The sequence below is a fragment of the Oncorhynchus mykiss genome, chromosome 1 (genome assembly GCF_057628025.1).
Source record: "Oncorhynchus mykiss isolate SJ-2025 chromosome 1, ASM5762802v1, whole genome shotgun sequence".
NCBI classification, from domain to species: Eukaryota; Metazoa; Chordata; class Actinopteri; order Salmoniformes; family Salmonidae; genus Oncorhynchus; species Oncorhynchus mykiss.
Window position 1 is genome coordinate 73644214 of NC_143022.1, and position 13746 is coordinate 73657959.

General features: G+C 42.1%; 1 protein-coding gene across 24 annotated transcripts in view; it reads right to left on the reverse strand.

The window, feature by feature from the left end:
* camk2g2 (calcium/calmodulin dependent protein kinase II gamma 2) overlaps positions 1 to 13483 on the reverse strand; it is a 103126-nt gene extending 89643 nt beyond the window's left edge. For 21 of the 24 annotated variants that reach the window (XM_090239550.1, XM_036984455.2, XM_036984411.2 and 18 more), the window contains exons 1-2: positions 13112 to 13460; positions 10986 to 11080 (exon numbers count right to left, since the gene is read on the reverse strand). In XM_090239550.1, coding sequence (XP_090095676.1) covers positions 10986 to 11080; positions 13112 to 13176 — 160 coding nt within the window. In that variant the 5' untranslated portion in view covers positions 13177 to 13460. Of the gene's footprint in view, positions 1 to 10985; positions 11081 to 13111 lie in introns of all 24 variants that reach the window. The other 3 variants (XM_036984384.2, XM_036984348.2, XM_090239501.1) reach the window with 2 other exon arrangements.
* Positions 13484 to 13746: the final 263 nt, after the last annotated feature.

Below are 13746 nucleotides of genomic sequence, written 5' to 3' on the forward strand. Positions count from 1 at the left end.
GCCTATACTGTAGATAGGCTATTTATATTTTAATGCAGTCATCTCAGTGTTCATTTATATCCTTTGCTTGTTAATAACCATTGCGGTCATTAGTAACTTTGTATTTGTAGTCAACTTCCTTGTGAAGTTATCGGCGGTCATATAGAGACAGATAAACACCTTGATGCTATGTTTAGCAGAGATATTCTGTGTATAAAGTGACGCGATAGGGGAAAAAACTAATCTAACGACGCACTTAGCTGTTCTACGAGTGGTCTGAGGCAGTCGGTAAATAACAGCTCTGAGATTTAACAATGCTTTTAGGTTCTAACGAAGGACAAGGCCATTCCAACACTGGGCCATGGAGCAGGGCTCGGCATGCTTTGTGGGGCATCTAGGGCCACTGGGGCATCTAGGGCCACTGGCCAAGACACTAAAGTGCCTACATTTATCTTGTGCACACGAGGGGACATCCTCTTAAGAAATACTGCAGCTGTCAGTGAGGGACAGGAGCGACAGCTTACACATAGATAATTATGACAAAAGGTCCATCAATATTTACTCAGAGGAGCACCAGAGAAGGGTGTGTGTGTGTGTGTGTGTGTATGTGTGTGTGTATGTGCGTGCGCGTGCGTGCGTGCGTGCGTGCGTCTGTATTTGCATGTTATACAGTCTCAAGCGGATAAAGACAGACTTATAAAGAGAGAGAATAGACAAACATTTAGAGAACGATTATAAACTGGAGTTGAGGATTACACCCCCACATTACCCAATAGGGCCCTGCCTTATCTCTCACACAGAGAAACAATTGTGCTCAACGAAAGCATCCCTCACTCAACTATTTAGTGACTCTTGTTGGTGGCACAGACAGACTGAAAAAGGCTACAATAAACCAGCAGATTGTCCAGCAGCAGCACACAATGTTCGCCAGTGTAATCCTGTCCATTGGGAGTAGTTGTAGTGTTAGCCCAGGTCACAGCAGACTACCGGCCAATAAACATGGTCCTCTGCTCTGTTCTGTTAAATGGCTATATAAACTGAGCCATCCAAACAGAGCAGCAGCCAATGAAACCACTTTATACAACCGTTTAGTCATTAGGCCCCTGAATGTAAAAAAAAGAAACCCAGAAACACTCCACAGTTATAGTACTTATCTTGGGTAACTAAGTGTGGACTGTGTATATAGTATATAAAAGTGAGGTGTACTAGAGGGCTGGGCGATATATCGTGAAGACCAGTATACCGGTATGGATCCACATACAGGTAAGGATATTCACAATACCATCTATAACGATATTATGATACAGCACTAAATTGAATGAAAAGTTCTACAAATTGGACTATTTCGCTGTCAGTTATGTTGTTATAGTTGTTATAGTATAAAACCATCAGAATTGTAAAAAGGCCATTAAAACCACTTCAAGATTCATTTGTTGAGATTCAAGTACTCATCATAAACATATTTAGAACCTGTTTTATTCCGGAACATAAAATATCATACATAAATAAAATGCCATACTGTCAAAAAGGAGAAAAATATTGGTATATGTTGTTTTGGCCAAATAACATTTTATTGGTCTCGTACACATATTTAGCAGATGTTATCGCGGGTGTAGCAAAATGCTTATGTTCCTAGCTCCAACAGTGCCGTAATACCTAACAATACAAAACAATACACACAAATCCAGAAAACTAAAAGAAAGGAATTAAGAAATATAGAAATACCAGAACTAACAATGTCAGCATGTGGAATATAAATGTATATGTACTGTATATGATGGTGTATATAGACAGTATGGACAGCATATAAATATAAAAGGTGTGTACAGCAGTAGTTATCTAGGATGAGCTTTGACTAGAATACAGTATATACATAAAAAGTGGGTAAAACAGTATGTAAACATTATTAAAGTGACCAGTGCTCAATGACAAGGTACATATCGCCCAGCCCTAGTGTACTGTAGTGTAGTATGGTATACTATAGTAAATCATACTTTAGCATGTTTATATTTTGTGATTTCTGTATAATGTCTGGTGTTCTAGATCAATACAGGCCAGACTAGGTCAAGTAGACAGTAACAGTAGTGATAGTAGAATTGATCATTGCCAGGCGACAGGTTGATTGAGGCTGTCACGACGTGTCTCTGCGATCAGGCTGGGATTACCCTATTACGTGCCTCAGAGGCTCGGAGATCCACAGCCATGGCCTGGTCTGGCAGGCTCACTATGAAACGCAGGTACCTAATACTACACTACACACACTTGACACAGAAACCCTTTCCAACCACACAGAGGGAGGGAGGGAGAGTGGAAAAGAGAGAGGGAGTGTGTGCAGGGTACGCACGCGCACACAAACACCTCCACATCCAGAGCAACAATTCAGCACGCTTTTCAGAAAGGGCCTTGATTCTTCAGGGTAGTCATGGACCACCCCCCTCAGAGGAAGCAAAAAGAAAGTAGCAAACACAAACCCAGCAATTCTTCATACTGAAGCCAGGAATAAGGACACAGTTCTGCAGTGCGTGATGCTTCCTCATTCTGCCTGAATCCAGGGTAAATTGGACTGAACAGTGCCTGTACATCCCCACGTCCAGCCACCTACCCCTAACTATGAGTAATCATGACTTGACACTTCCCAGTTCTGGGCGTGAGGAGTTTTCATTCTCATTGGATTACACACACACACCCACACACACATCTCTGTTCCTTAATCTCTGGGGGTTGGAATTTCAGCCAAGCGGGTGGGCGGAGAGAGAGAGACACACGATTTCAGTTTTTTAAAGGGAGAAAAAAATACCAACTTCAGGCATTCAGTCTCTGTGCTGAGATAGATTCCATATTGCAGCAGCAGCAGAGGAATGACAAGTGGAGAAAAGCAATAAAAACCTGAGGCTTAGTACCCACAAATCAGGACTCCAGTATGACTCAAATACAGAAAACACTAAACACACAGTTGACCATAGAGAGCGTATATGAGGATTCCAGCAGAAGTAATTAATCAGATCCAGTCTAATATAATAGAGTGTAATGTAATGTCGTCTAATGGAATGTCACTAGTAGCGATCCCCACCACAGAACAAATGAGCACTTCATTTGTGAGGTCACTGTGTGAGTCAGAAAAGTACTGGCCGTGCTGAAAAAGATGCTGAGGAACAGAGGGACACTGTTCCCCAAAATGATCACATTTTCTTCAGTCACAAGCAAGCTACAAATTTGATCCCAAAGTAACTTTATATAAGTAATTAGTATTGTTCTTTTTTGGGGGGCCCATTTTGAAGGACAACATCAGTCTTTTAATAGCATTATCTGTAGGGATGAAATGATTCACCGATATGCATCGGTCCCTGGTTCAAATGTTTAAAATGCGAGTGCATCAGTCTGCTGGAGCTTGAACCGATCCAAATGAAGCATGCATCGGTAGGAAACCCATTCAAAAATTACGAATCTCTGCTTCTCTAACGCATTTTACTCATATAAATGTTTTCTGCCTTATTCCGAAAATACCTCTTATCTGTTGTGACTGAATTGATGCGTCCTCTCCTTCCTCCTATCAGACTTGTATGCATTTAACTGGGTATGACATTGATCTAGTCAAGTCAGATAACAACTGCTCACAGAGCGGGAGACGCAGCTGCTCGTGTCAACGAGAGGTAGGCGTACCCTAACCCTGCTCTAATATTCGTAGGCTTCATCTGCGCAGCACCTTCAGCATTCAGATGTTTGTAAAATGGCTTTCGCAATATTAAATCATAGGCTTTATTAATTGAGGGACAACCAATGTAATTTCCTGGGTCATTGTTACCAAATGTGCTGTAGAGAATTGCGTTTTACCGGTGGGGCTGTGTAGGCTACCGGAGTGACCACGACTCCATTTTGTTGATCCCTGCCTACAGACAGAAACTAAAACAAGAGGCTCCCACGCTGTCCAACGCTGGTCAGACCAAGCTGACTCCACACTCCAAGACTGCTTCCATCACGTGGACTGGGATATGTTTCGTATTGCGTCAGATAACAATATTGACGAATACGCTGATTCGGTGTGCGAGTTCATTAGAATGTGCGTTGAAGATGTCGTTCCCATAGCAACGATTAAAACATTCCCTAACCAGAAACCGTGGATTGATGGCAGCATTCGCGTGAAACTGAAAGCGCGAACCACTGCTTTTAATCAGGGCAAGGTGTCTGGTAACATGACAGAATACAAACAATGCAGCTATTCCCTCCGCAAGGCTATCAAACAAGCTAAGCGTCAGTACAGAGACAAAGTAGAATCTCAATTCAACGGCTCAGACACAAGAGGCATGTGGCAGGGTCTACAGTCAATCAAGGACTACAGGAAGAAATCCAGCCCAGTCACGGACCAGGATGTCTTGCTCCCAGGCAGACTAAATAACTTTTTTGCCCGCTTTGAGGACAATACACTGTATTGTATTTTTTTGCCCGCTTTGAGGACAATACTGTATCCTTATGTAATACATGTACCACTAGCCACTTTAACTGTGCCACTTTGTTTACACACTCATCTCATATGTATATACTGTACTCGATACCATCTACTGTATCTTGCCTATGCTGCTCTGTACCATCACTCATTCATATATCCTTATGTACATATTCTTTATCCCCTTACACTGTGTATAAGACAGTAGTTTTGGAATTGTTAGTTAGATTACTTGTTGGTTATTACTGCATTGTCGGAACTAGAAGCACAAGCATTTCGCTACACTCGCATTAACATCTGCTAACCATGTGTATGTGACAAATAAAATTTGATTTGATTTGATTTGACTCACATCTTGCTGATTGCACATCTAACTGCTGACTGGGGCTTATGATTACCAGGTTGAACTGGGTAAAGGTGTAATTTCACTTAGGACTGCAATAATTTTTGCGAGCCGGGAGAAGAGAACAGTTCTCCTTCATAAAGTTCCAAACGGTCAAACCATTTGCTTTTGAGACAGGGGTGGAATCCAAAACGGTGTTATATGAATAACCTCTTGAAACTAGGGGGCACTATTTTCATTTTTGGAAAAATAACGTTCCCAAAGTAAACGGGCTATTTTGTCAGGACAAGATGCTAGAATATGACAGCTTGGAATAGAAAACACTCTAAATTTTCCAAAACTGTAAAAATATTGTCTGTGAGTATAACAGAACTGATATTGCAGGCGAAAGCCTGAGAAAAATCCAATCAGGAAGGGACTCTTATTTAGAAAGCTCTGCGTTCCTATGCGTCCCTATTGAGCAGTGAATGAGATATCAACCAGATTCCTTTTTCTATGGCTTCCCTAATGTGTCTAGTGTCACAATACATAGTTTCAGGCTTTTCATTTTGAAAAATGAGCCTGAACGACAACATTGCGTCAGTGGTCAGCTGGAGGCTCTCAGAGTGTTTTGTGCGTAAAAGACAAATGCGCCATTGTTTCTCTCTTTCCTACTAAGAAGCCACCTGTCCCGGTTGATATATTATCAAATAGATATTTGAAAAACACCTTGAGGATTGATTATAAAAAACGTTTGCCATGTTTCTGTCGATATTCTGGATCTAATTTTGAATATTTTTCGGCGTTGTCGTGACCGCAGTTTCCGGTGGATTTCTCAACCAAACGTGAAGTACAAACGGAGGTGTTTCAGCTATAAAAATAATCTTTATGGGACAAAATGAACATTTGCTGTCGAACTGGGAGTCTCATGAGTGAAAACATCCGAAGCTCATCAAAGGTAAACAATTTAATTTGATTGCTTTTCTGATTTTCGTGACCAAGCTGCCTGCTGCTAGCTAGGCATAATGCTATGCTAGGCTACCGATAAACTTACACAAATGCTTGTCTTGTTTTGGCTGTAAAGCATAATTTCAAAATCTGAGATGACAGGGTGATTAACAAAAGTCTGAGCTGTGTTTCAATATATTTCACTTGTGATTTCATGAATATGAATATTTTCTAGTAATATTTTTAGTCTGTTGCGTTATGCTAATTAGTGTCAGTTGATGACAATTCTCCCGGATCCGGGAGAGGGAGTTCCAAGACTGGCTATGTACTGTATGTCATATCTCATTTCGAAAGATAAATATTGACATACTCCTAGCGCAAAATATTATAATCTGCTACATGACAGAGTTAATCAGTGGGTGATGAGCATTTAGATGCTCAGTCTGCCCTATTGCTCAGCTCACAAATTACATCAAGTACTATTTCAGAAGGTCCGGTCATACAAATTTCCTAGGTGGCAAATGTCCGGATGGATAATGTAATTTATCGCCATAGTAACAACCCCCCACTTCGCAAACCATGTGACCCGGACCTGTTCACATCCCTCTTGTTGGCGGAGAGAAAATGTTGCAGTTTTAAAGCTATTTGTTTTGCTGTTTTTAAGCAAATTTCCTGCAATTCTATGCATTCTCCATGTCGTATTTGTGCTTATATGATACCAGTGGTCAAAGCCCGACCGAGTAAGGAGAAATCATTCATTCATTCATACAACACACACACACACACACACCAGGGCCACTCAGCTCAGAAAAGTCACCTCAGACAGCTCCATCTATATCAGATATTCATTTAGAAATGAAAATGAATGTGTTCATGCAATAATTGTTAGTGCATTGAATCATATCGAACCAAATCGCATTGATTCGTTCCACTAATCAAATCGCACCGTATCGTTTCAAACTAAAAATATTGTTCCTGTATCATATCGGAGCCCATGTACACTACCAATCAAATGTTTGGAAACACCTATTCATTCAAGGGTTTTTCTTTATTTTTTACTATTTTCTACATTGTAGAATACTAGTGAAGACATCAAAACTATGAAATAACACATATGGAATCATGTAGTAACCAAAAAAGTGTTAAACAAATCAAAATATATTTAAAATTTGAGATTCTTCAAAGTAGCCACCCTTTGCCTTGATGACAGCTTTGCACAATACACTTTTGGTCCTTTAAAAAAACCTACAGTATGTAAAATATTGAGTTATATAGCTTGGAAAATAAACATGTGATTCTGGGTGACAACATAAGGCTGTTTGTTTCCAACATTAGGACTGTTTTCCTCAGGAAATGTAATCTGCCTCATGTTTTGTTCCCTTGCCACGATACCTCTGAGTATAATGGTACTGGTATCATACAGTAGTTCCACAGAACCATGTCCTAACAATGCTAAATATGTGCAAATAGGGACTTTCCTTATGCATACACCTAATGATATCTCTTGAATCACAATAATCACCCAGCACACAAGATGCCTGGGAGAGGAAGGTCTATTAAGGACAGACTGAGAGAGAAAACAGGACAGAAGACTGGAAAAAGGCCTTTGCCATTCAGGCGTGAGAGAGAAGCCCCAGAAATACACATCCACACATAAGTGGTTAGTGACACACACACACACACACACACACACACACACACACACACACACACACACACACACACACACACACACACACACACACACCCATGCACACACCCACACCTCCCCCCACTGCTGCCATCCAGTGAAAACACACTCTTGCTCCCCACTAATTGGCCTGTGTTTATGCCCCACAAAATAAGAAGGGGAATTGGCTGTATGAGGGGGCATTATGGTTATGTTATGATATTTCATCCCACATCTACCCTGATCCAAACCCTGCACCCACATACTCTCTCTTAAACACACACACACACACAGGGCTTGGTGTCATAAAAAATTCACAGTGTCTCTTTCGCTCTCTCTCTCTCTCTCTCTCTCTCTCTCTCTCTCTCTCTCTCCCTGTCTCTCTCTCTCTCTTTCCCTCCTCCCAATCTCTCTCCCTCCCTCCCTCTTTCTCTTGCTCTCTCCCCATCTCTCTCTCTCTCGATCTCTCTCTCTTCCTCTCCCTCAGTGTCCTCCTCTCCCAGATCAACTGCCGTATCGTGGCCCAGGCAGGCGTGTTATCAGGGCATTGGAAGGCTTCCTCTGCGCTGCTTGCTGGAGGTCGATTGGCGGAGGCCTGATAAACGTGGCAGTACTGCCCTGGTGAATAGGACAAACTGAATTTTTTATGACACCGAGTGTGTGTGTGTGTGTGTGTGTGTGTGTGTGTGTTTGTGTGTGTGTGTGTGTGTGTGTGCGTGTGTGTGTGTGTGAGTGTGTGTGTGTGTGTGTGTGTGTGTGTGTGTGTGTGTGTGTGTGTGTGTGTGTGTGTGTGTGTGTGTGTGTGTGTGTGTGTGTGTGTGTGTGTGTGTGTGTGTGTGTGTGTGTTTAAGAAAGTGTGTGGATGAGATGTTACTGACTGTCAAAAGCCTTAATATGACAGACCACATTCAATATACGCCCAGTCCTACTGGCCTGGGCAGCTCAGCCTCAGAAACATACAATGACATAATCTTACAGACATGAGAGTTTATGGCCTGAAATAGTGCATTATGCAAAAGATGCACTGTGTATTAAACCAACCAATATGTACTTATGTAAAAAAAAAAAAAAAAAAAAAGTGTTGTATAAAGGGGTGTGTGTGAGAGGGTTGACATCCAGCACCTCAGCTGACACTTCAAACACTCATCGGCTGGGCCGCATTTCACATGGTTTGGATTAAGAGTTGAAGTATTGACATTTGACAGCAGCTCTGGTAGACTGTCGCAATCAAATAGCCTGGAAGAGGACAGCTGAGGGAGAGGTATACTGTTGTTACCTCGCAGTCCAACCTACAGTAGATGCACACGCACGTGCGCGCACACGCACACACACACACACACACACACACACACACACACACACTGTCAGCTAATAACAGCAGCCTAAGCTTGTTTGTCTTCTCTAGATTGTTCCGTCTTTCTCCCTAGTTAATCTTATGCATAAATAAAGTGTTGCTGGCAGTGGAGGATCTGCCCCATGTCTAGATGGATGGTAGATCTGAGGGAAATTATTACAACTTCTGTTTCTGTAAAACACATTGGCATGTCCAGGGCCGTCAGCTCTGATTAAAGGGATATTGTGACAATTTATCTACTTTCCCAGTGTCAGATGAACTCATGGATACTATTTTTATGTCTCTGCGTGCAGTTTGAGGGAGGTTGACGGTAGTATCACAAGCAAGGACTGGAAGAATCTGGGATCAGCTAGGGTTAGCGCAATCAGCTAGCTGATCCCATAGGCTTCCAGTATTTGCATGAATGCTAGTTAACAATGGATCGCAAAACTTCCTTAAACTTCCTTCAAACTGCACGCAGAGACATAAGAATGGGGCAGTGGGCATGAGGAGCTGTAGGGAGATAAGCGCGGCAAGGGGATCTGACTTAACTTGGCCCTCCTCTCTTCTCCTTTATTCAGCTCAATAGGACTGGAGCGTTCCTCTCATTCCGTGCTATTCAACGTGATGAACAGTTTCAAGAACCCAGTTGCCAGGTTACTTGACGGGATCTCTGCCAGACGCAGCTGAAACACAGCAGATCTAATTACCAGTTGTTTTTTTAAAGGCAATTTTAAAGAAATTCTTTGTTTACTGGCCTATCCGTTGAGACCGTTGCAGAGGGGAAAGTGGGGCCTATTGTAATTCAGCTGGCATCCCCAGAGGATGCACAATCTCACACCCAGACCTGGCCTCTGTAATTCTCATAATAATCAAACAACCTCCACTCCCTCTCCATCGCCATAGCTAAAGCCCTCTCAAGTCATGGCAGGGAGGCCATTATCTGCAACAGTGTGGCCACTGTTGAGAAATTATTAAGACTTTTAGTTGAAGACTGCTTGGTTTAATAGGTCAATACCCAGTCAGCACAGCTACAGTAAGACTGTGCTTCAGGAAGATTTCTTCTTGGAGTCATTTACTGGCAGCCGGGCTTGACGCAAGCAAGGGCTTCGACAACAATGCCCCCGAAAAATTGATGACGCAAACATGGGATTGCAGTGTAATTACAGTCTAACAAGCATGGCGTAGTTATTTGGAGTTTCAGTAACCTTAGTCATTGCAATTTATGCACTAATGCGCGCAGTAACATAGACAGAACAGCCCAAAAAAAATCTAATTAACATCTCCATCACAATGTCAGGAGCAAACAAGAGATGGGCCCACTCGATACCCAAACGCACAAGTATTAGTAGTGTCCCGAAATAGATCCATAGCTTTTTGTCTCTGCTGCTGTAGCAGTGGCAGATTGGCCACGTCTGAGTATCTCCATGCAGTCCTCCTGGCCAAGGCTTGATTAGAGCAGATGTGACAGTCTCCTCCGGCCAAGAGGACGTGTTTTTCTGCCTGGACCCCATGTCTCTGATCAGGAGATCTCACAAGGTGGAAAGGGGGAGACATTGTGAGAGGCGTAACATAAACTGAAATTCACCAAAATTGCATAAGGACATGAATTTACAGTCAACCCTTAATTATGGATTAAATTATCCCGTTCCTTGACTAAATCGTTTTGTGATAAGAGGTGAAGCCTCTTAAAGGTCACTTATTAATTTATGTATGGTCCAGATTTCTGTGAAGAAAATGTGAGCAGCAAAGAGTAGAATTGTGACTTCAGCTATGACTAAACAGCACAAAGGTGCTCCAGATGCTTCTAAAAGGCCTCTGGCAGTCTACATTCACATACACACTTGGTTTCTGAGGGCAGGAGTAGAGCATAAACAAATGCACCACACACAGACACAATGGCTGAGCTACTGTGTCGCGGGTAGGCAGGCACAGCAACAATATGTCCCGCTGGACAGGAACATCATGAGATGAATGCTTCTGTTTATCTCATTGAACAAGGAGCTCCCAAAAATATGCTGCACTTGCCTACACTATGCAACTTGGCAAACACCCTTTGACAAGTTTATGTATGTAATGTTAACCTAAACTGCAACTGTATTATGTTGCTTGAACTAGATATTTAATGGATCAAGAGCTTTCATGTGCACATGGGTAATTGAATAAACTAACAATGAGAAAACTACCTCCAGTGTCGATCTCCTATTGGACTATATCTGATTAGTCAAAACAATGCCACAGGCATCAATGCACTCAACATAGTAAGTGGTGTAATATTTCCCCTTTGTCTTACCTCTTGCTGAGAGTTTTTTCGTGTTGATAATTTTAGCAGCAAATTCCTGGCCGTTGGACTTTTTAACGCATCGCCGGACAACGGAGAAGGCGCCCCTGTAGCGAGACAAATGAATAAACAAAACAGCTACATGAGCTCAAGTCACAACTCTCACTACCGCAAACAAAATACAACCCACCAAAATCAGTACTGTGTCTAGTTCAGTCCATCTCTGAGTAATAAAGAAAATGGTAGAAGGTCAAATTAGTGTTACAATTGACCCCACTCTCCCCTACATGTTTTAAATGAGAAACGTTGCAATATGACTAGGTTACAACTAATCAACTAATAGCCCATCACTGTGGTACACAGGTGCAAAAAGGCTAAACAAAGCAGTGCGTGATGATAACTGTTGTTTGGCATGTGATAATAAAATGATGTATCATGTGATAGAGAGCAATAGTAATGGCGTATTTTTGTAGGCACTCACTCCATCATGGCTCATTGGCCAAAGCCTATGGAGAAACTAATGGGGTTTCGTCGTTTTTTTTGGGATAAACACTGAAAATAAGGTCTGTGGTAAACACAGGTTTGGGAGATTTTATACGTTTTGTTCTGATATAATTTTAATTAGCTGTCACTTTTTGTGAATTTTGAAGCAATTAGGTAATCAAAACAGTCATGTTAAGTGACTAATAATATCTCATAGTACAAAATGTATAAGACCTCCTAAGCCTGTGTTAACCTCAGACTTTATTTTAATTGTTTATCACAAAACCCAATTAATTTCCCCCATAGGAAGGGCTGAACGAACCAGAGGTAACACATTTCCGGTTTATTATGACACATTCTTATTTACAGTGACGGCCTACCCCGGCCAAACCCGGCCAAACCCTAACCCGGATGATGCTGGCCAATTATGTGCTGCCCTATGGGACTTCCAATCACAGCCAGTTGTGATACAGCCTGGAATCAAACCAGGGTCTGTAGTGACACCTCGAACACTGAGATGCAGTGCCTTAGACCGCTGCGCCACTCGGGAGCCCTCACTCGCTCCTTGTGCGTGAAAGTCAGCTCAGAGCAAATTGTAATGAGGAAGGGCTGAGTCATAAGCCTAAACATGAACTACTGTGCAAAGAAACGTGCGCTATCTGAGATTATAAACTGGGTGGTTCGAGCCCTGAATGCTGACTGACAACCGTGATACCGCGGGTATGAAAAAACATGTATTTTTACTGCTCTAATTACGTTGGTAACCAGTTTAGCAAATCAAATCAAACCAAATTAAATGTTATTGGTCACATACACGTGTTTAGCAGACGCTATAGTGCATGTAGCGAAAGGCAGAGAACATACATTAGCCGTGGTATATTGGCCATATACCACAACCCCTCGTGCCTTGTGGCTTAAATAAACCAAAGCATGAGAAAATAACGAAAAGTCTACTGTAGGCTATCTGAATTGTGTAGTAAGCCTATCAAAAGTCTGTCTATATTATGATGTCATCATGCATACTTGAAACCGGAAAAAATGCTTATAGGTGGTTGGACGTACACCATTGCCACTGCTAACTGCAAAAATAACGCAGACGGGTTACACAGTATTTGTCTACTTGGTGGTTTGTGTGTAGCAATTATTTGTTACAATGCACAGAATGAAACACAGTGGATACATTTTCGATGTGGATGACATAGTTATAGCTGTATATCGTTACACAAATGGAGCAGCATTCCTTCCTGCGTGGCTCACTACCAATTACAAAATAATACTGAAAAGTGAAATTATAATAAATAGATACGAGGAGAGGGTTCGGGGGTCTTTAAAATGATTTATACGAGAAAGTCCTGCCTTCAAATAAATCAACACTATATATATATAATCCGCTATCTATATATCTATAAACACAGCCACGGTAAATTCGGTACAAATCGCATGCATGCTCAAGCCATTCGGTACTAGCTCAAGATATATTATAATAAAATGTTGTTCGACTATAAAACTGGCTTAATTAACGACCCGGGGGGGGGGTGCCTTCCCTGTTTTTGACAACCTGTCTTGTCAACAGTGGACTAGACATGCACAATGATAGTCTACAAAGCAGTACAGGAAAAGGTTAAATAGGACTATATAGTGTTAATGTAGCTTACTTTCCGAGCTCCTCGTACAGCTGATATTCGTCTGTAAATCTGGTCGAGGTTACAATTGTAGCCATGTTGTGCAGGAGGGTATCGCCTCTCGTTTCGGTGACTGCCTCGCTCAGGATTCGGGGGGAGATCTCGTAAACTCAAAGGGAGATACTAAAAAACTAAGATGTCTAAACGGGATCCTTGGGAGGACTCTGAACTCTGACGTCACCCAATTTAAGTTTACATTTAAAACGGTTAAGGTAGGGGTTAATGTTAAGTTTAGAGGTAGGTAAGGGTTATGGTCAAGATGAGGGTAAGGGTATGGGGTAAAGTCAGGGTTAGGGTTCAGGGCTTAGGGAAGGGACGTCCCAAGGATCTAAATTAGCATTAACCAGGGGAGAAGGCGGAGGAGAGCGATAGTAGCAGAGACGGAAGAGGAAGCGAGACACCCCACTCCCTCATTTTTTCTGGTTAAATTACCTTCAACTACACTACACAGAACAGCCAGCTGCTGTCGCGCTTGGTGTCTTTGGGAACAGAGAACTGACAATATTTTTCAATGGTAAACGGCTTGAGTGAACTGTCTTCATTTATCCACCATCTTTGGTAGTAGCCCTGGTGGTGATGGCTGTGGTAGAGGAAAAAGGCTAGCAACG